Consider the following 21,089-nt stretch of genomic DNA (forward strand, 5'->3'; position numbering starts at 1 on the left):
GTACTTGCGCTATAATTATTTTGTACGTGAATACGTGAGACCCCAAACGGAAAAAGACAATGAGCGGAGAGCTTCTTGCAAAGGAGAAGGCCTTAACCTCGGCTTAGCAAACAATATACTTATATATACACATATAAAGATGTACATATACATATGTACATACATTCTGTAGATCAAGGCAACCATAAGATTTAAGAAGCAAAAGTCAGCTTTTCTCTTTTGTGGATGGGAAATGGAACTTGAATTAGTCTGTTGACAAACTAGCCAAAATGTTTGGCAAGTTTCACAGAGAGAGAGAGAGAGAGAGAGAGAGAGCGAGAGAGAGAGAGAGAGAGACAGACAAACAAATGTTCCTCTATAGCGAAAGGAAAACAAAAAAAAAGAGCAAGGTAAGAGACAGACAGCTTAGGGGCAGGCAATGCACACTTGCAACATTATCATGAACGTAGAGATGGTTGAAAATGAAGGATCACATTACTATGCATCCTTTTCATCACATCAGCCAAACATTTTAGACTCCCTCTGACAGGAGCGATCCCTCCGTTTCATTCTCCTCTAACGTGCTCTTCTCCTGGGGGTTTCTACTACGTCCATGTGTGAAATGCAATCGTTGTACATTTTACAGTAATCATTTTTATCCTTTCTGTTCCTGCATGGAGGACAGTCAACACGTGGGTGTTGGGTGTAGTTACCTGCCAGCCAGTCGGTCCCACGACAGCACATATCAAAATATTTACAAGCGAAGCTTATGCCAGAGATTCGCCTTTCCTCTCCGACTCTCCCTCGTTTCCGCCTGCTTGTCGTTTCTCCATGTCGTCGTTTTTCTTCCGTCTTCCACCACAGAAACATGACAAAAGATTTGCCGCGAAACAGCTGCGTCCTGCGACGTGCAAAAACTGGTCCTGTTTTTTCTCATCTTCCTTTCGTTTCCTTTTTTTCTGCATACGAACAAAATTGCAATTGCAGTTGTATGGCTTAGGGCTGTTGCAGTTCTCCAGCTGTGGATATGTTGCGACAAGAGGTGGCGGCAAATGAGAGAGGCCTCACCTGTGCCCTCTGGCATGGTAATTAGAATTTTAAGCTTATACTTTGGCCAACAAAAAACAGAAAAGAAACAAAGTAACACCCTACATAAATGGGTGCTTATTAATAAATTGGTGCTGCCAGAATTTTACTTGGAAAAGTTTAAATTCAATTACATTCAGACTTGAGAATACAGATTGGATTATGGAATTGTTGAACCTAAACTTTAGTAGAGTTGTCACCAGACAGACAGGATCAACACTAGGTCTAGTAACGTTTACCAACACTGTTGTTAACAGAATTCGTGGATGTGTTTGTGTGGACTTGTTGTGGGTTATTTAATAAGAAAATTGCCCACTTTGTTTGACACATTTCATAATGATGGCATCCTCGAATTTAATTCACATAAAGTAAATAAGTTTGATTATTGTGGTTGTGGCGCCAAAAAAAGAAAAAAGCTCATCATCGTCGTCTGGCGTCGTCATTATCATCATCAGGAGCAGCAGCAGCAGCAGCAGCAGAAAAGGTTTTCCAATGGGGAATGCGGCAAATGGTAGACAACAAGAAGCCAGGGACTTCAGTTCCTTCAGTTGGTTGTCGCTGTAGTAATTAACATTCACAATGAAAACGAAAACCGAGTAACTCTGGCGGTTGCCAGATGCCTGATGTTCAATGGTCTTTTTTGTTTTAAGGTGTGCGGGGCGAGTGGGGGGAGGGGCCTTGACTGTCTGACTGACTGTGTGGGAGAGAGAGCGGTAAAAGTTTTTAATAACCCGCAACAACAAACATGGCCAAGGACAATGAAGGACAGCAGGAACAGCAACAGCAACAGTAACAGTAACGCAGAGCAACCGCCAACAGCCACAATAATGACACACAAAAGTTTGACAATGTAGTCGTGCGTGGTTCCCGGTGCCGAATACCGAATCCGCATCCAACCCACATCCCGACCCCCATACATACAGTGTTGCCGGCGTGTCCAACGGAAAAGGATTTCTGCCACAACGAAAACAGCAATGAAAACCACAAAATGTTGCCCGAAGGGGTGGATGCATGCAAGACAGGGTACGGGCTCAGCGATGGATGGGGCATGAGGGGCACGTGGTGTGCATACGCAACATCAAATTGCTGACCACACACAGAAAGTGTGCAAAAAGGGAGAGTGAAGAAGAAGCAGCTAAAGCTTGCCTGAATGGATATTCAATTGCAAACGCAAGTGTGTAACAATTGGAGCGGTTTTAAAATAAACGAATGTGGCTTATTACGCATACACACACCCACGTCCACAATCATACCCACACCCACACCCATCCGACACCCTGCCACCCCCCGCCTACGCACAGTAAAATGAATGTCAAATTGAAATTGACATGCTGTGACAGAGACCAGACATTGCTGGATCCCTTCCATGGGCTGCCAATAGCCCCCTACATACTCCTGTTCCTCGCGGCTAGCCAAGCTAACCTTGTGCTGCGGGTTTATGTGTAAAGGGTGTGGCAAGTCGGGTGGGGTCATCCCACGGAATAATTAACATTGCATTTACTTTCAAAGTATGTTCATCAGATCATGTACCCAGAGAAGAGATATGGAACTCGATTATAAATTCGCTAGTTCGTTTAGTGGAAACTCGAAATTAATCAATTTTCACTTAAACCAGACGGCCGGAGTAACTTCAGTCGCGCCGAAGTTTGTATACCCTTGCAAGCTTACTTACGGGAGTCGAAACGAAGAAGAGTTTCATTAAAAAAGTTTCATTTGCGTAGGTAGAAAGTATATTTCATCGTATTATTATATTTCAGCTATGAAATAAAGTTATACGATTTGATTAAAATTGTCGGAATTATAGAATATTATTATGCTCTGTTTGGGTGTTAATGCCAACAAAATTTTTGTGACCAAAACTATTTTTCGTCCAACTTTTTCTATGTGAGCTGTATGTTATAGTCAACTGATCAACTTTGGCACAGTTATTAGCTTGAAAAATAACAAAATTATTGAGAAATGCCACTTGGCACCATATGATAAAGGAGTCCGATCCAGCTGAATCCGAGTAATACATTCACTGAATTATATAGAAGTTAACATGTAAAATTTTAACATTCTAGCTTCCAAAGTTCTAAGAGGTTCAAACGGGCAGACGAACAATCAGACATGGCTCTATACCAAGGATGGCCACGTAGTGGCTCTTTTGGCTCCCGTGGCTCCTTACCGGCAGAGGCTGGGCAGAGAAAAAGGTCACTTTTGCGAGTCGACGCACACAAAAATTTGTGTGCCTCGAGTTTTATGACGGGTCATAAAACGACCTTTTTTGGGTCGAGCGAGCGATCGTCGTCGAACTTGTGGGCAGAGAGACGGACAAGTCCCGAATTTTACGGGGAGGGGGAAAAAGGTCGCGATCTCGAGCTCGCAACTTGTGGGCAGAGGGAATGAGGGACAAGTAAAAATAAGGGTTGTTTTCGATGAGTGCTCGAGATCGCGACCTTTTTCCCCCTCCCCGTAAAATTCGGGACTTGTCCGTCTCTCTGCCCACAAGTTCGACGACGATCGCTCGCTCGACCCAAAAAAGGTCGTTTTATGACCCGTCATAAAACTCGAGGCACACAAATTTTTGTGTGCGTCGACTCGCAAAAGTGACCTTTTTCTCTGCCCAGCCTCTGCCGGTAAAGAGCCGGCTCCCAAGTTAAATTTCCGTGGCCACCCTTGCTCTATACCCTTCTTAAAAGGGTATATACATATATCAAAGAAATTAATTTTCGCTGCGTCGAAGTTCATGAATTCCTGTAGTGTGAGCCATTTTAAAATTATCTACTTTAGATTTTGTTATACTTCTACATTATAAGATAATTCTTAATAAAATAGACATTTCGATGGAAGATAATTCTTAATAAAATAGACATTTCGATAGGAGCTTTATATATGTTAAAGTAGTTCGATCCGACAGATTGTCAAGTTTGATCTCAATTAGATAACAAATGGCTTAAATACGTGAAAGAACTAAAATCTAATTGAACGCGTAAAGTTGATTCGTGGAGACCGAAGCAAAGACATGGGCTATAACGACTCGGCTTAGCATGCTGATCAAGAAACTATATACTTTATGGGGTCGAAAACGTCACCTTTTCTGCAACTTCTTTATTTTTCTATCTTTATAACCTTGTTACGCAGAAAGAGGTCGTTCCCGACAATAAGCTATAGGTTTATATTTTTAATCAGCGTGAGGAGACGAATCGATATGGCCTAATCCGTACATCTTTCTGACTGACTGTTCGTATTAACTTCAATGAAAGTTGGTATTTAGCGAAGTTTGACAATTTGTTAGATCTAACCACAAAATATATATCTGTCATTGGAACCAGTGATCGAAAAAGGTAATTTATATCTTCTAAAAGTAGCGAGAAATTTCTCATAATTTAGAATGTGTATGCAAAAAAATTAAAAATTAATTTTTTTATTTTTTATTTTTTTTTTATTTTTTTCATTTTAAATCCTATATATTTGAATCGTTGGTTCCAATTTTAATATGACTCGCACAGCAAGGGTATATGAACTTCGGCGTAGCCAAAGTTCGCTTCTTTCTCCAGTTTCAACTTTCAACGTGAAAATCCTGCAGAGGTTCTAAAATTCAATCCTGTTTTTGTATTTTTTATCAATAAAAAGAAGGTAAAAGTTAACATTGACATCCCAGACCGTAACCAGGCAGAATTTGTATAATTTGTAATGAAGTTGGTATAATGAAGCATAACTCTAAGATAGAGTCGTAAAATTTTTCTTCAACACCATTTTTGTAGTGGAAAACATTTCAAACTAGAATCATATATGGATATCAATTAATCAAATGTGTATAATATTCGTAAATTAGCTTGACATCGTTTCAATTGCTGAACATAGGTTGTGATTGACATACCGAAGGGACTGTAACAGAGCTTCCTCTGTAGAAGGAAATAGTTTTTATTAAATTGACTTCTTGGCTGTGGGACACACTCTTCATATCTCATCTACATTAACCATCAATCATGGGCCACCTTTTCAGGGGTTGTCTGTGTGTGTGTGTGTGTGTGTGGGAGGGGGATGGTTGGCTCTTTTGTTGAAGTTAGTTCCTTGTGCTGGGCATTAATTGCAACTGAAATCACTTTGAACTTCATTAAAAAGCAACTTAATCAAGTCAAGTGAAACTTTGCCCAGCCAACAAAAGAGAAAAAGAGTGGTGGAAGACGGTTAAGCGACTGAGTGAGCGGGTGGATGGGTGGGTTTGGTTTGGGTGGCTAAACTGGCAGCACCTGCTTTTACCGGCATATTGCTGAATTGCCTAAAAATTATTAATTAGCTGCGACGCCTTCCATCCTCCGTCCGTTATCCTTGGTTCTCGGCATCTCTCTCATTGTGTGGGTTGCCCCATTCTAGCGGCAGACAGACTGAAAGCAAGTCGGAGGAGGCAGCTCTTAAATATTTCATATTTAATTTCACGCGTAAGCAGCACATTTATTGCCACGTTTTACCCCTCGTCTTTCAAGTCGAGAATCCCCCAAACCGCCCGAAACACCCCCACCCATTTTCCTTGCAGAGGGGGTATATAGATGGACTTACCTGCTGGTGGTGTACTTGTACTTAAATGATTCTGCCAGCCATTGAAAATTGGCAACATTAATAAAATTAGACCTTCCCCGCAACGAACTTATGTTCGTTTCTTTGCCCATTTCTCACCTACCTCGCCGGCGGGCATCTACATCTTTTGTTTTCATAAATGCGCTCCAAAATCCTATTAAATCGCTTGCTCTGATCAAAGTGTTTAATGGATGGGGAGGGGGCGGGGCTCCCTTAAAGCACTTTTCTTATTTTTCCAACGAAAGAACTTTTCTAAAAAAAAAAAAACAGTCTACCGGTTTGCCAGTTTTCCAGGTGACGCCTTCATCTTCTTCCGCCTCTCCTCCCACACACACACACACACACACACAAATACATCTATCCACCATTGCTCCCCGAGGGCAAATCACAAACGACACTTTGATGAGGGTTTTTGTTTTGCCATCGTGTGTCCTGGGTGTCAAATGCATTAAAAATGCGGGAACCAGGTACGAGAGAAAACCCCATAAATTCGTCAATGCAAAAAGAAATCGAGCAAAAAAGGATCGAATCGCAATGCGGACGAGCGGTGATTGCAATCATCATGATGAAGCTGAAAGGAATGGGTGAACCAAAAAATAAAAAAAAAAGAACTTCCAGCATTTAAACTATGCACTAGTTAAGTGGATTTGTATGCCATTTGTTACGTAACGTCATGTCACTTCATTACGTTACGTCACTCTTGATGGCATTTATTGAGACACGTCAGAGATACGAGCAATGCGATTGACAATTCAAGTGTGAAAGTAGAAAAGATCTACCAAATATGTTTCATCCTGGACTCCCCCTCTCCCAATCCCTCTCCCAGCATCCTATTGGGGCTGCTGCACATCTTCGGTTACAGTATTGTCCACTTTACGTAGATAGCCCATTAAAATAGCCTGATGAAGGGCTGCAGGCAGCATGCGTTTCAACTCAACCTCGGTACGCTGAAGACGTTCGGCAAGGGCGTCTATGATCTCTGTATATGAAATTGGTCTCTTGATGTCCGCAATCAGTCTCAAAAGAGACTGATAAACACTGGGTCCCCGTGAATTATTTTGGAAAGCCAGCGTCATCTCTTTCTCTAGTTGATTGGTTGCATACTTATTCTTTTTGCGGTAATTAGCTGCACGACGCCATGCAGGACCCTTTGGTGGTTGTGGCTTCTTTTGCTGAGCCTGAGCCTGAGGCTGTGGCTGTTGTTGTTGTTGCTGCTGTTGTTGCTGCTGCTGCTGCTCAGGAGTAAGCGTCGGAATATAGGGAGGTGGCTTATATGGTATGGTTTCAAAGGCATACTGCTCCAACGTTTGCACATTCTCATCATATTGATAGTCCGAATCCTGCGGATAGACGAGCAAGGGTGTCGACGCATCATCATCTGTGCCCACCAAGGGAGCACCAGTCTGGCTATGAATCAGCTTAACGATGTGCCCATTGATTATCGGATAGATATGCGGAGCTGGCTGATAGTAAACCAACATCGATTCCTTGTCGCCACGTTGGCCACGACTGTTATAGTTAGCTGTGGCAATGAAAGTAAATTAAAGGGTGAGATTCCTCAGTCAAAACGAATCATCACTTACCTGGACATGCAGCGGAGGCGCCCTCCTCGGCAAACTTGTACACAAATACCTTGGCCAATGGGTTGAGAGCCAGGTCACGTATATTCGGCGGCACATTGGCCACTTTCTTGAGCGGATCAGCTTTGGCCTTTGGCTTGTACTCGAAGGCTTTTGCAGCCGGATTAAGGTTAGAGCGGACCATGCGTAAATTTTGATTCACATAAGCCATTTTTCTCCTCTGAGATAAATAAATTTAACAATTTTTATTTAAAAGAAAAATCCAAAAATATGAATGTATAGATGTTTGAACGGAGAGATATACAATTCAACTGAACAGTTCACAGTAGAGAGAGAATTAATTTGACTTTACTTGCTTTGGCACCTACTGACAGTTGTCAAAAATGTTGACATTAATATGCAAGGCCTTCTTGATTCAGTCTAGCAATGACTATGCAACTAATTGGTACACTTGAAAAAAAAACGAGGCACTAGAAATACATAATACAAAACAGTTGGACAGAGAAACACTCAAAAGTCAAAAGAAAACTGTGCCCCCAGTGTGGTGAAACGTACATACATGTGTACATTTGGAAATGGGAAATGGAACGATTTTTTGTGGTTTTCTTCTTTTTTCGACTTGGACAATTATTTACACTCAAAAAAGTTTTCTCTCGCAAATGAAGTTACCCAAGCAGAAGAGGAGCAGGAAAAGCAGAAGGATGCTGGTTTCAAGTTATGTCATGCGGCTGCTCTCTAGGGACAATTGCAAAAATTATGCAACTCTTGTGGTTGGAAGACAGATGGAGAGGGAGAGAGAGCTGAGAGCTCGAGCTCGAGCTCTAGAGGAAGCCAGCCAGTTGTCCTTGCAGACAATTAAGCAAGGACAAAGCCAGTCACAGGCTTTAGAAATCTTTACATACTCCCACACACACACCTGACTCAATCCTGTTGCTTTCTACACATGCAGGATGTGCCAGGATGTACCCCCCGCCCTGGTCTGCACCTTACTGAAGTTCATTGCCAAAAATTGAATGGATCCAATAGACTAGAAAAGGAGCTAGCATAATGCCATATCCATGAACGTAATTTGCGAATAGTGTCAGAATTCCAAAGGCTGGTCAAAATGTGGCAAATTAGAGAGAGAGAGAGAGGGAGTGAGAGAAAGAACGGATGATGATTTTCCCAATAAGTAAAGTGTTAAAATGCTTAGCCTAGATTAATATGCTCGATTTATTGCCTAACACTCGCTGGAGCCGCTTTTACAGCAAACTGATTTACACTCTGATTGAGTTGCAACTTCCTTTCCGCTGCCCGCTTTTTGTTCTGAACATCATAGTCCTTTATGCGTTCCGGCGACATCTGCCAAATGCGTCGTCGCGTGGCGGCCGAACGTCTGGCTAAAAGATGACGATCCGCCAGTCCACAAAAAGCCACGGAAATACAACGGGATATCTCATGGCCCAAGCAGGTCGTCCGCTGTTCCTCATCGCTACAACTGGCATTGTCCGCAAGATACGATCGAAGTGTGATTCCTTTGTGGAAAGTGTCGTGAAAATTGTAATCAGCAAACAGTTTTCTTCTCAATGCATACCAACAATGAAAATTTTGGCCACCTCCTTGAATGTGGGTGGATCTCTCAGCATGTTCATGTTACCCTATTGATCAACTGTCCGTCAAATATCCTATGTATATACAAAATATATATTTGTATTTGTTTATTTGTATTATAGCTAAGATTATCAAACTAAACAGAAATGCATTATTCTTGTGGCCCGAAAAGAAAAACAAAAAGAAAACAAAAACAAAAAGAGAAGAAAAAAACCGCACTTAACTTTCAAGTTTCCTTAGGAATTTTGGTGAAATTTAAATTATATATTCCTATTTATTTCTAAGCTTATGTACATTAATTCTGTTGTGTTCCTATTCAATGTCGTGTCGGCATTTGAGAGAAGTTGAATAATAGATCTCAACCTACTAGTAAATCTCAGAGAAATTCTAATAAATCGCCTGCCCATTGCATACATATCTATCCGCTCCCCTTTTGCTTCATCCATCGACAGATTGAGTCTGAAATAGGTATTTTGAGTGTTTTTACAAGACCTGAAGTATTCGAATTTCATATAAATATCAAACTTTAGCTGTTAGATAAACCTATTAACTCGGCTTTTAAACAAGTACATTTGCCTACTCTTTATGGGGTCAGAAGCGTCTCATTTATTCCAACTACGAATACGTCAAAAAGATACAAGAATCAAGAATCTACGTACATATGTAGATGCAATGTTCTTTGTTTTATCTAAAATACTGTGAATGTTGCATCTGTTGCTGCTCTGTTTCGGCCCTGTTTCGGGGGGCTGTGGAAGAAGAGCTTCATTTGCTGCACTGGCGAAAATTCATGAGCACACTCGATGGGGTCTCTGGGCGAACATGACTATATGATGGTAGTGCGACGACAACGACAACGATGATGATGATGATGATGATAATGATCATTATGATGATGTTGGCACTGATGACAACATGTGTGCCTAAGCTTCGTCTATAAACTGCAAAGCGACGGCCACGTGGATAAGTGGAGTAGCATGGGTATTTGTAAAGGTCGAGAGGCTTACGTAAAGATGAGAAGAAGCTGGGGTGGCAGTCTTCTCCATATTCAGCTGCAATGTGTTGAAAAATCAAAGCGTATATTTGAGAGTCGGTTAGTTGTAATAATTCTGATTAGACTTAGGATTCTACATTTGAATTTAATTATAAGAATATTCAGAATTGAGATGAGCTTTTAAATTATTAATTAAGTGCTTTCATGGTGTCTAGTTTGATTTCTTAATATTCTTTATTAATAAGTACATTTGTTTTCAAGTTATTCCATTAAGCTTATTCTATTGCCAATAGCACCTTACCGTATTTTGGATGAAATTATTCATAAACGTTTCGTAGAAACAACTGAAATTGCATTTGTCATATGTAAGTAAAAGAAGAAAATGTTTCCTTGAAGCCACAATTAATCACATTTTGTCTGAAATGAACAGACATAATGAGTTTCAATTAAAAATAAGTAAATGGGAAATTGGATTAACCATAATATGGGTAGACCAAATGAATTTTTCAACATTTTTAAACCGTGGCAAAAAGTGTACATTTATTTTGGCCAGGAATCTGCAAGGCAAAAAGGGAAGTATGTATATAATACAACTATATATTCTTGATCAGCGAAACGATTTTGTTGTTAATAGCCACGTCCGGCCGTCTGCCTTTCCATCTGGATGAATCCAAACCTTTTATAGATTATTGGAAGGACCCATCGATAAGTTTATTATTATACCATACACCCATAGGGTGAAATGGTATATTAAAGTCGCCACAATGTATGTAACAGGCAGAAGGAAGCATCTCCGACCCCACAAAGTATATATATTCTTGATCAGGATCAACAACCGAGTCGATCTAGCCATGTCCGTCTGTCCGTCCGTCTGTACGTATGATCACATAGATCTCAGAGACTGCAAGAGCTAGAGCCGCCAAATTTGGTATGTAGACTCGTGTAGTATGTAGAGTGATCAAGTTTATTTCAAATTTTTGCCACGCCCCTTTCCGCCCCCGCAATTTAAAAAAAGCGTTTATCTCAAAAACTATTCCAGCTAGGGACACCATATTTGGTATGTATATTCGCTTAGTAAATGCACACATTTTGTATGTATAAAAATTTTGCCACGCCCTTTTCCGCCCCCGTAATTTGAAAAACTTGATTATCTCCCGTATTTTTTTACCTTATGCAATCAAATTTGGCACACTTAAATTTAATACTGATATCTAGCAAAATACCAAATTAGAAAAATCGGATAAAAAACAGTCGAGTTATGCATATAAACGTTTTTCCATAAGGCCGGAGTTGGCCGTTGGCTGGTGGGGGCGCTAGGGTGCTCGTATGATTGAGTGAGCGAGATACTGAGATATGCTTGTAAGAAGCATGTGAAAATGCATTTGTTTAATACAGTTGAAATATTTGCTTTACTGGTGTATGGTATACCTAAGTCGGCGAGACGACTTACTTACTTCATTTTGATTCAATCTGTACAATTTGTCTAAAATAAAAGAGTGTATTCAGTTTTACAATTAGTTATTAAGTTGAACATATTTAAAGAAAGGGCAAACTTAAGTCGTGGTGCATTTCCATTTGTTCTTTGAAAATGTCCTTTTCACCACACACTCACACTTCCTCACATATTAACTCTTTTTTTTGCATTTCTTTTATAAACAGAAATGAAATTATTGCTGTCGCAGTCACCCACCACCCTCACCCCATATGCAATTACCCATTACCCATATGCCGTGATTGTCCACTTTGGGGCAACCTCCGAAAACACCAACGCAAAACCGAACCGAACGACTCTGCCATGCAGACAATAGGAGTTCCTCATACACTTGTGGCAGCCATTGAACCACAGCCATCGGAACCGCCTAATAAACAGTAGTAAGCTGGACAAACGTGGGTCGGTTGGTTGCTTGGTTGGTTGATTGGAGGAGTGTGTAGGGATGGGGACGGGAACTAACGATGGTTGGGCAGAAGGGACAACGTTTATCCTTTGGCCATGCATGGCATGCAAATCGATTGATGTTGATTAGCATAAATTGTCTGGACCGCATAGTGTGCAATGAATAATTTTGGTGGTGCCGTCGTCATGACACGCCTCCTTCTCTCCAACCCCCCCCCCCGTTTGTGCACTGGTTGCAACTTTTTGCCATAATGCAATTTTGTCTTGCTTAATTTGATAGGCGTTGTCAGTTGTTTGCTAGTTGCTGAGCTGACAGTCTGACAATGGAAGCTCGTTCCAGTAAATGACAGTGAACTGAACTGAAGTGAATTGAACCGAACTGTTGGGTGGAAGTTGGCTGAGCACTATTATCACATGCATGTGCAGAAAAACGCATATACACAGATACAAATAATCTCGAGCCACAAATAGGTATTGTTCACACTAAATTGACTTAACTGGAATTGCTATTGAATTGCCATCGTGGACCAAACAGAATGTTTTTAATGGAAAATATGTGTTGGAAGTTGAATTTTATAAGCACATTATCTGTGTCTGACTCATACTGAGGTAGTTTATATGGCGTGATTCATAAATTGATTGAACTCCTTCAACTGTTATACAAAGTGATATCATCCAATAAGTGTTTTGGCATTTTATTACTAAACGTTGTCACAATATTTCCATTTTTACTCGAAGGAGTGGGCAATAAACAAAAGTATGTATCAACAAAATATCGAAACAATTCCCTTAATGTCTTATTGTCAGAGCAAACTACTTTTTCAACAGCTACACACACGCACACACACACACACTCTCTATACACTGTAATACATTGAATGAATTCCTCTTAAAGTATAATAAATATGCCTTTCTTCAAGTTTTCAAGACCATGTGCTGCTGTTGCCATCTGAAATTGCCTTCTCTGAGTGGGCAAAACTTTTCCCATAACACACACATGTATGTACTATGTCTGTATAGACAACAATGGAATCGAACACACACACACACACATTCAAATACTCATATGCACAGAGAACTTGGCAAAATCTTATGAAACTGACATCATTTTCATTATGTTTTGTACTTGCACAGCTTAGACTAATGTTAGCCAGGCTGAAACTGAGCCTTTAAACCAAAGCCAAATCTTAAGATCTGCCAACTCCCACTTATCCTGGCCAGTGGCGGAATAAAGAAGAATAAATAAAAGAATCTTTCAATAATTAAAGGTCGATATTGGGTGTATTGAAATGAATAGAAAAAGCGCCACACACAATATTGGAATCAATAAGGAATAATGTTGTCATAGCTTTGTACTTAATCATACGTTCATTCGAATATGAATGACAAGAGGAAAAGAGAAACTAACAGGCAGCAGACCTAAAGTGAACGAAATAAAATGATTCGATTTTCTGGGCAGACAGAGAATACGTAGATTTGCCGCCCTAGGCCCAGCTGTACAGGGTTTTAGAGCAAATCCGCTACTGACCAATCCCCAGCACAAACTTCAACTCCATTTCCAGCTTCATCTTCCTCTCATACTGTGCCCCAAATTATAGGCAATACATTTTTTGTTTCCTCTGTGACGCACGCGATTCGCATTACACACATATGTGGCATGGTGTGGCATGGTATGGCATGGTGTGGCGTGCTAATCTGGCAGCCAATAACTGCAAATTAGATTAGTGAGACGATGTCTAGGATGCGGGGATGCGGGAACGAAGGGATGGGGGTAATGGGGAATGATTCGTTGGATGTGCCTGTGTCCGACAACTATGTGGTCGAGTGCACGAAACTTCCAACTTTCATCATCATTGCGTGTGGCATTTAATAAATCTCAACAACAACGGAAAACAAATCGACACTCAAACTGCAATCCCAGGATGCCAATATATACATATACACATCCACAACCATTGTGTCTATGGAGCTTGGGGAGGAGGGGTGTGGGCATCCCACACAGCTGCGAACTAATGAAAGTAATAGAAAACTTTTTCGTATTCGAGTTGCAAAACGCATAGTGATAATATCTAAATGAGAATGGTTCTAGGCTCTGTAGACCCCCATACCCTTCTTTTTCCTTTAAGTGTGGCCGAGCAGAAAAGAATCATAATGAATGGTAAAAGAAATTGTAAAATTACATTTTATTGAATTTTTATCGATTTTTCCATATTCTCACCTAGCTCACCGCTCTGAAAAATAGTTTTTGCATCGGTAATGCTGACGCCAGCGTCGCCATTCAGTCCCAGACAAGAATCACTTTCGGTTGGTCACTCACTCACTCGACCACACCGGATATGAACGGGACAAAGCAGACCAGACCTGACCGGACCGACCCTTCTTACAGTATTTACACGCATCAATGGCGACCCACCGGCTGTCTTTCGCTCTCTGAAATGATGTCCACTCACTAATCGTAAAATAAATTATTTTCTTTTCCTTCTGCCTGCTTGCCTGCTTGTAAGTCCTAACTCTTACATCACTCCCCCAAATGGATAAATGAGCTCGGGATGGCTCGAGGGAAGGAGTATGGCTTAAGTTAATTGCATGGACGGAAAACGGGGCTTTTGCGGACTACGTTGGTCAGGCCAACTTTGGCTGGTTTTAATTGTTACTAGTCACATTTGGAGCTTAGCCGAATCACTTGCGTCAGATTAGTAAAAGTTACACTCACAAAAGTAAGTATGTTTGGCACATACATAAATAACTACATGAACGTCACCACTAACTAACTAGTTTTTCATTGCAAGAGAACTCCAACATGTCATAAAAATATCAAATAGCTCATACGACGTGTGCAAGTCTTCACAAAAATGAGTAATTCAACTATACATTAGACAAACTAAGTATTTAAATGTATCTTCTCTATAGATAACATTTGAAAAATTATAAAATTTCCGCACACACAAATGGCACAAAAGGTTGTGTTGTGACAACTCGTTTCCACGGTCCAATTTTTTCAAGCGTAATCAATCGAGTTCATTTCATTTAAATTTTTATTTTAATTTAGAGAATTAAATTAAATATGCTTGCGAATGAGTTTTCCAACACTATCAACCCACGAAAACGAAATGGAAATGAAACAAAAGTTTCACTTTTAGCAATCTAGTTGGTAATCGGGTCTGACAGTTGCCTTTAATCGAAAGAATCGGCTGAGAAAAAGAGATTGAGAGCACGAGAGAAGAACAATTTACCTGAAACATTTTTTGGGCGTATTTTGGCTTCCGTTTGAGGTCCATTGAATGCGGAAATCCTTGAAGTAGATTTCAATCAGAATTGCGGTTTATTGTCGAATGAAATTTCCAGCAAGCACAAAATTTTTCATTGCGACACGTGCCAGACATAACAGGACCCTCAAACAATAACAACTAAAACAACGATACGAAGGAATAAGAGCACGGAGAGAAGGACTAAGGACAATGATGAGATGTCGCGACATCATGCCCTCTCATTCGCCCTAACTTTTCGTACTCTCTCGCTCCGGCTATTTGGTTGTCGTTGTTGGTTTTATGCAAATTTTCGTAGCCATTCATTTGGGGTTTTTTGGGAGTTTTTGGCAGTTAAGTTGGTTTTTTTTCTGAATGTTTTTGACGCATTTGTACTTGATTACCCTCACACACACACACACACACACACACACGCACACCCGTACTTATGCAGAGCAACTTTAACTGCAAATCGATATTTCTGTCTCCGAATCTGGTCTGTATTGAAAGAAAAGGCAAATGAAAACGCATTCGCAATCTGCTTAACTTAAATTTGATTTAAATATTTTTGGAATTTTCCCTAAACACATTTGCCTTGAGATTTCATTCAGTGTTTTGTTTTTCTGATAAGTATTGTACAAAATTTGTTGTAGTCTTCATCTCAAATACGAAATGATACATAGAGGATTTAATAGTGCTCCGCGCCGTCAACTTATACCGAATCTGTTTAGCAATATTCTCAAAGTCATTGCCGAGGCAGATCACCCATTGACCCATCATGAGATTGTCGAAGCTGTTTCCGAGCGCATGGATCGTTGTGATGAGGAACTGAAGCGACAAATAACCGTCAGCCTTCAAGATGCCCTAATCTATGGTTATTTGCGAGTGAAAAACTTTCGCTATTCCATAGTACAAAATCGTTTGGATCCCAATGAGCCGCGCGATATGAAAACATTTAATAAATTGACAGTTGCAGTTGCAGTTGCCGAAACAAAACCTAGTGCATTAAAGTTGAAACAAAGTTCAAGAGATGAGCAGAGCACATCGAAAGGAGCTGGAGCACAGGATCTGCATACACATCCCGAGAAGGCTGATGATCAAGCTGAGACTTCAGAGAGCGTTCGGCATAGTAAGCCAGAGGTGGTCTCTCTGGCAAGGGATAGCATACAGCCAAGTAACACTCAACCAGGCACTGAAACCGAAGAAGAAACAAGTGCGACTAAAACTGATCTGAGACCCAGAAGACTACAACGGAAAATGGAGTGACCCATGAAAAGCTCAACCAGAATGTGTAGATGAATCATTAAAAATCGATTTAATTTAAAGCCTAAGAGTTGTTGAATGGTGGAGAAGAGTCTTTCGTGGTTATAGTCTCTGTCAATTTCGCCGCTACTCGGATTTACAATTGTCTTTGTATTCGATTTAGTTGTCAAGGTACTCTCAAGTTGCTTCTGGTCCATTTGTCTATGAGCTTATGCGACTTAAGTCCGAAGGTTCATGCAGTTAGCATAACACGGCGTTAAATATGTCCCTTTACTCTTCTCCCACCCCCTCCTTGTTATGAGGACTTTGAGTCTGACTAAGCTTGTATGGTTATATCAACATTGCGAAATGGAAACTAAGATGTTAGTGGTTTGACCCCAATCGCGTATCGCATATGTTTGATTTGCTGGCAAGCTGGCGAACCGCAGCAGTCCTTCTCCCTTGCTTTGCCTTAGTCGAACTGAGTGTTATTATTGGTGTCATTTGTCAGGGCACACATGAGGGAGGGCTCTGATTGTCGTGATAGCAACTGGTATTTAAAGGCTCAAAACAGGATGCAGGACACAGGCACTCTCTTTCGCCGCCCCCGTAGGTCACTACATTTGAGGTTTAGTCACGCTTATGATGTCCTTAGTCAAGCGCCGTACAAACCGTTGACCTGGCACCTGCAAACACTTATACACACACTCTCACACACGCATTCCGGCACACACATTTCTTCGTTTGGCCACGATGCTTGGCTCTGGACCCAGCATCATATGTGATAATACCTGTTTAGACTGTTGCAACAACTCCCTCTTCTCAAACCTCCTCTTGCCCCATCTTTACCACTGTCTCCTCGTCAAATGGCAACCTGCTTGCTATCTTGGCACTTGTCCTGGCATGTGTTCTGTGTCTGGTTATTTTCACGCCCGTTGGCCGGGCCAAGCGAGCATGGCAAGTGCATTACCATTGCCCACACCCACACCCACGCCCTCACCATACGCCCACTACTCTCGGGGCCAGTTCATTTAGTAATGTGTGTGTGTGCGTGTGAATACAGGCCAGTGACTTGACTTTGCTCACTTAAATGAGATTTTGCGGTGCGTAATTTGAAAATTGTGAAATTAGAGGAGACTGATCCGAAATGAACCACACAAAATTCACTAAATTGGAATGTTTTTGATGTGTTCATTTCTCTTGGGTTGGTCAACACAACGAATTTAGTGTTGAACAGGAGAAAATCGTTAGTTAAATTTGATCCAGTGTTGTAGCAAGCATAAATAAATAAATTATGCGTTCTAATTCCAGACACAAACGACCTTTCCCTTACATTAAAAGGTGAGTTTTGTAAACAGCAATTTCATTAACTGAAAACCAATTGGAATATTCCTTTTAATAATTCGGAGGGTTTTCTTTACGAGGTTCTTGTCTTATTCGCTTAACATAACTATAGCTGAAAGTAGCTATAATTATAGCTAACTATCGATTTTCATCCGCTTTAGCGCTTTAACTTCACTCTGCTATCGCTTGTTCGTGAAAGGTGACCCCAACGATTCCAGTGTTGGGTAACCAATAATGCGTGTTTTTTTCTGAATCCATTTGTTGGGTTAAGACGGTTTTGTTTTGATTTCAGCTGGTAAGTCATTTTTCTTGTTAGGCAAATTAGCCAGACGCCCTTTTTGGAGCAACTCTTACTCTGGTGCCCTTGGGCAGCCTCTCTCCCTCTCTCTTGAGATTCCAATGACTTTCTCACCTCATCGCATCAAGTTGGCCGCCCGTTCTCTTATTTATTTAGGGCATAACTTTGTAAATCGGTTGAATTTGTGAGTGTTGTTGTTTTAGCCCCCTTTGGGCAAGTAAGGAAATTTTGACATAGAAATTTGTGTATTTTGATTTAGTCAATTTCGTTTGTGCCTTTTCGAGTGTGTGTGAGAGTGTGAGTGTGTGTGTGTGTGTCACAGTTGATATATCGAAATATTTTTGTTTTTATTTTTTCCGGATAAGAGGGCGGGCAAACATTGAAATCGACGGATAACTTAGCAGTCGCCCTGTAGACTTCACTTAGCTCTGGTATTAGATACATACACATACACCCCTTTAATTCGATCGGCAAAATTTCTCTTTCGGCAGCACACAAAAAACTGTTATAAATTAACGTAACCGTACCGTGTTTAACTGTTGGGTAATTTTGGGCCTTCTCAAGACTCGCTAAAAGTCACGACGATAATTTTGCCTGCCTGCGTTCGCTTTCGCTATCCGTTATCTTTTTACCACACACACATACATACAACAAAATAATTCTAATAGTAAAAAAAAATAAAGATTTAAACCAACAAAAACAAAAAACAGGAAAAAAAAAGAATAATAAGAACAACAACCAAAAAAAGGCAAGAAAGAACCAAAAAGAGCTAAGCAGATATACCAAGAGTCCCGAACGAATCACTCCGCCGCCGTCGCCCCCGCCGTCGCTGTTCATCAGAGCAAAAAGGATAACGGGAAGAAGACAAAGCAGAAGAAGGAGCGCTGGGGAGTAGAAGATGGAGAATCTGCATTTAAATTTAGGTGATACTCCCAAACATACGATTGTTGCTAAAAATGGCATCATATTGAGCCAGAGCTATGGCCAGAAATTTGGTCATGCCCACAAGATGAATCACAACAGCAACAACCACAATAATAATAATCATAATGGTAGCAGCAACCACCATTCCAAGGTACCCGGAGATCATGAGCATCATCACAATCACAATCGCAGCCACACTCACAGTCACAGTCACAGTCACAGTCACAGTCACAGTCACCAAATCCAGATGCAGCAGATGCACATCCAAATGGAACGTGCCCTCAATGGTGACAACAGTCTGAGTTTGGGGCATCATTATGATAGCAGCAGCAGTGGATCCAACGCTGGTGGTGGTGGTGGGGGTCAGGGGCAGGGACATCATTTTAACTATACACATGGCCAGACGTATGCCCATGGTATGGATAATGGTGATTCTCTGGCTGTGGTGTCCAGCATGCGTGAGATGAAGGGCCGCACTCAATCGAGTTATCATCACTCAACAAGTCCATCGGGAACAGCTCTGGATTCTGTTTCAGCAGCAGCGGGAGCAAGTTCGTCCTATTTATACAATCCTCAGGTCGAACTGGCAGCAAATTCCACGCTGAATGCCTCAGCCTCAGCATATAAACTCCACAATGGCGGCTCCGTTGCGGCTATGCAACAACATTATGGATTGGGATCCAACTCGCAGCAGCAGCAGCAATATCAGCATTTGTTGCAGACGCCGCAACATCAACATCAACATCAACATCAACATCATCAGCAACAGCAACATCATCAGCAACAGCAACATCATCAGCAACAGCAAACACATTTGGGACTCCTGCCCAAGCCCACCTACAGCGCCCCATCGCAGTTCGGATCGTCTCATGTATTGAACACACCGTCCGAACCGTGCGATTTCCAGCTGAATGTGGCCGCAGCCAGTTTCACGCCATCACGTTCACAGGGATTGTTGGGACTGCCGATATCCAGTCAATCTCAGCCGCTGCTGCAGACACCGCACGTGAGCTCGTCGCAGGTCTTGGTGCAAAAATCTGGACATGGAAATGGACATGGAAATGGAAATGGAAATGGAAATGGAAGTGCAAATGGAAGTGGACATGGAAATGGGCATGGACATGGCCAGAATACGCGTTGGCGTCGCCAGCCCCTGCCGGATCTCTTCAATGCGGTGTTGGGTCTGATGCGTGAGCTGAATCGCTCAGTTAGCTATCCGGAGATCATTAGCACACTGTCGATTCGCTTGCAACGGACGGAGGCGGATCTGAAGCGTCATGTGCCGCACACATTGCACTCGGCCGTTACTAACGGGTATTTACGCAAGGATGGCAATAGATATACATTGCTATCCGAGCTGGAGCAGGTGGAGATAATGCGACGCAATCAGGAGGCAGCACAGCGGGCCAAGGAGCTGGAGAAGGAGCCGCTGTCCTGGCGCAAGCGTTAGGCCCCACTATCATCCCCCCCACAGTCGCATAATTCTAATTGATATTGACGATGACCGATGACCGATTAACGATTACGACAACGATGACAACGATTATGATTATGAACGATGATGACGAGGACGAGGACGACGATCAAACCCAACAAAAAAGAGAAAAAACCAAAGCAAACTGAACCTTTTAACAATGGGCAGGAGGTCTACCCGATGCCAATACTGTGGTCCACCCTCCCCACCCCCCCAATTTTGGATTTACTGTGTTTTTTCGTGTGTGATGCGGGCCTGGAACCAATTACACACATGTATCCGCATCCACATCTGCTTCTATATCAATATGCATATTTACCAAATTTTGAAAACGCAATCGCTCGACTTTGCTCTGATTGATCGATAGATATAAGTATATATATACTTGTATATATATATAAATATATATATATATATATATAAAGGTGGCCCGTTTTGCATATTCCGGTTTCCCGTATCGCTGCCGATCCATCAACCAAGCCAAATAACCGAAATGGTCCTTCGATTCGCCGACCGCTTGACTCGTTGGGCTGCCTCTAGAAAAAGGAGATGATGTGTATCGGATATTTACGCGTACCTACATATATTTATTTTGGTAAATTTCGAGCGATTCCTGCCACGTTATTATTGATTAATTTAATTTAAGTTTTTTTTTTGCCTTTTCTAAAATGTGTTAATCTCAAATTTGAGTTGTTATGGGTTCCAAATGATTTATATTTATTTGCAAACGATTCGGGTAAAATAAAAAATTGTAGTTTAATAAAAAGTGTCGCGTGAGTGGGAAGCCAAAGCACGCGAATTATTATTCCATCCCATCATTTGTGGCATATGATAGTCTAATGATCAAGTGAAGAAGTTGTTAACTCGCTGTTTTCTAGTTAT

At 41.3% G+C, this 21,089-nt stretch overlaps 4 protein-coding genes across 4 annotated transcripts; 2 read left to right on the forward strand and 2 right to left on the reverse strand.

The window, feature by feature from the left end:
• Positions 1-6,245: 6,245 nt before the first annotated feature.
• Positions 6,246-7,540, reverse strand: LOC111519641. Its single transcript, XM_023181414.2, has 2 exons — positions 7,209-7,540; positions 6,246-7,147 (listed from the first exon to the last, which is right to left on the reverse strand). The coding sequence occupies exons 1-2, from the start codon at positions 7,414-7,416 to the stop codon at positions 6,456-6,458; spliced, it is 900 nt and encodes a 299-aa protein (XP_023037182.1). The 5' UTR covers positions 7,417-7,540; the 3' UTR covers positions 6,246-6,455.
• Positions 7,541-8,393: 853 nt separating this feature from the next.
• On the reverse strand, positions 8,394-9,143 carry LOC111519645. The gene is made up of 2 exons (XM_023181427.2): positions 8,779-9,143; positions 8,394-8,719 (listed from the first exon to the last, which is right to left on the reverse strand). Exons 1-2 carry the CDS (start codon positions 8,834-8,836, stop codon positions 8,418-8,420), a joined length of 360 nt encoding a protein of 119 aa, XP_023037195.1. The 5' UTR covers positions 8,837-9,143; the 3' UTR covers positions 8,394-8,417.
• Positions 9,144-15,510: 6,367 nt separating this feature from the next.
• LOC6652950 lies at positions 15,511-16,250 on the forward strand. Its single transcript, XM_002075313.3, has one exon. The coding sequence runs from the start codon at positions 15,598-15,600 to the stop codon at positions 16,189-16,191; it is 594 nt and encodes a 197-aa protein (XP_002075349.1). The 5' UTR covers positions 15,511-15,597; the 3' UTR covers positions 16,192-16,250.
• Positions 16,251-18,526: 2,276 nt separating this feature from the next.
• Positions 18,527-20,997, forward strand: LOC6652951 (LIM domain-containing protein A). Its single transcript, XM_023181385.2, has one exon. The coding sequence runs from the start codon at positions 18,708-18,710 to the stop codon at positions 20,181-20,183; it is 1,476 nt and encodes a 491-aa protein (XP_023037153.1). The 5' UTR covers positions 18,527-18,707; the 3' UTR covers positions 20,184-20,997.
• Positions 20,998-21,089: the final 92 nt, after the last annotated feature.

This window comes from Drosophila willistoni (genome assembly GCF_018902025.1).
Source record: "Drosophila willistoni isolate 14030-0811.24 chromosome XL unlocalized genomic scaffold, UCI_dwil_1.1 Seg142, whole genome shotgun sequence".
Lineage (NCBI taxonomy): Eukaryota > Metazoa > Arthropoda > Insecta > Diptera > Drosophilidae > Drosophila > Drosophila willistoni.

Bases quoted from the DNA above. Each gene is read 5' to 3' on its own strand.
- LOC111519641 (XM_023181414.2), bottom strand. From the start codon at position 7,416: ATGGCTTATGTGAATCAAAATTTACGCATGGTCCGCTCTAACCTTAAT. The intron at 7,148-7,208 runs GTAAGTGATGAT...TCATTGCCACAG, and splicing joins CGCCTCCGCTGCATGTCCAG to CTAACTATAACAGTCGTGGC.
- LOC111519645 (XM_023181427.2), bottom strand. From the start codon at position 8,836: ATGAACATGCTGAGAGATCCACCCACATTCAAGGAGGTGGCCAAAATT. The intron at 8,720-8,778 runs GTATGCATTGAG...CTTTCCACAAAG, and splicing joins GGCCAAAATTTTCATTGTTG to GAATCACACTTCGATCGTAT.
- LOC6652950 (XM_002075313.3), top strand. From the start codon at position 15,598: ATGATACATAGAGGATTTAATAGTGCTCCGCGCCGTCAACTTATACCG.
- LOC6652951 (XM_023181385.2), top strand. From the start codon at position 18,708: ATGGAGAATCTGCATTTAAATTTAGGTGATACTCCCAAACATACGATT.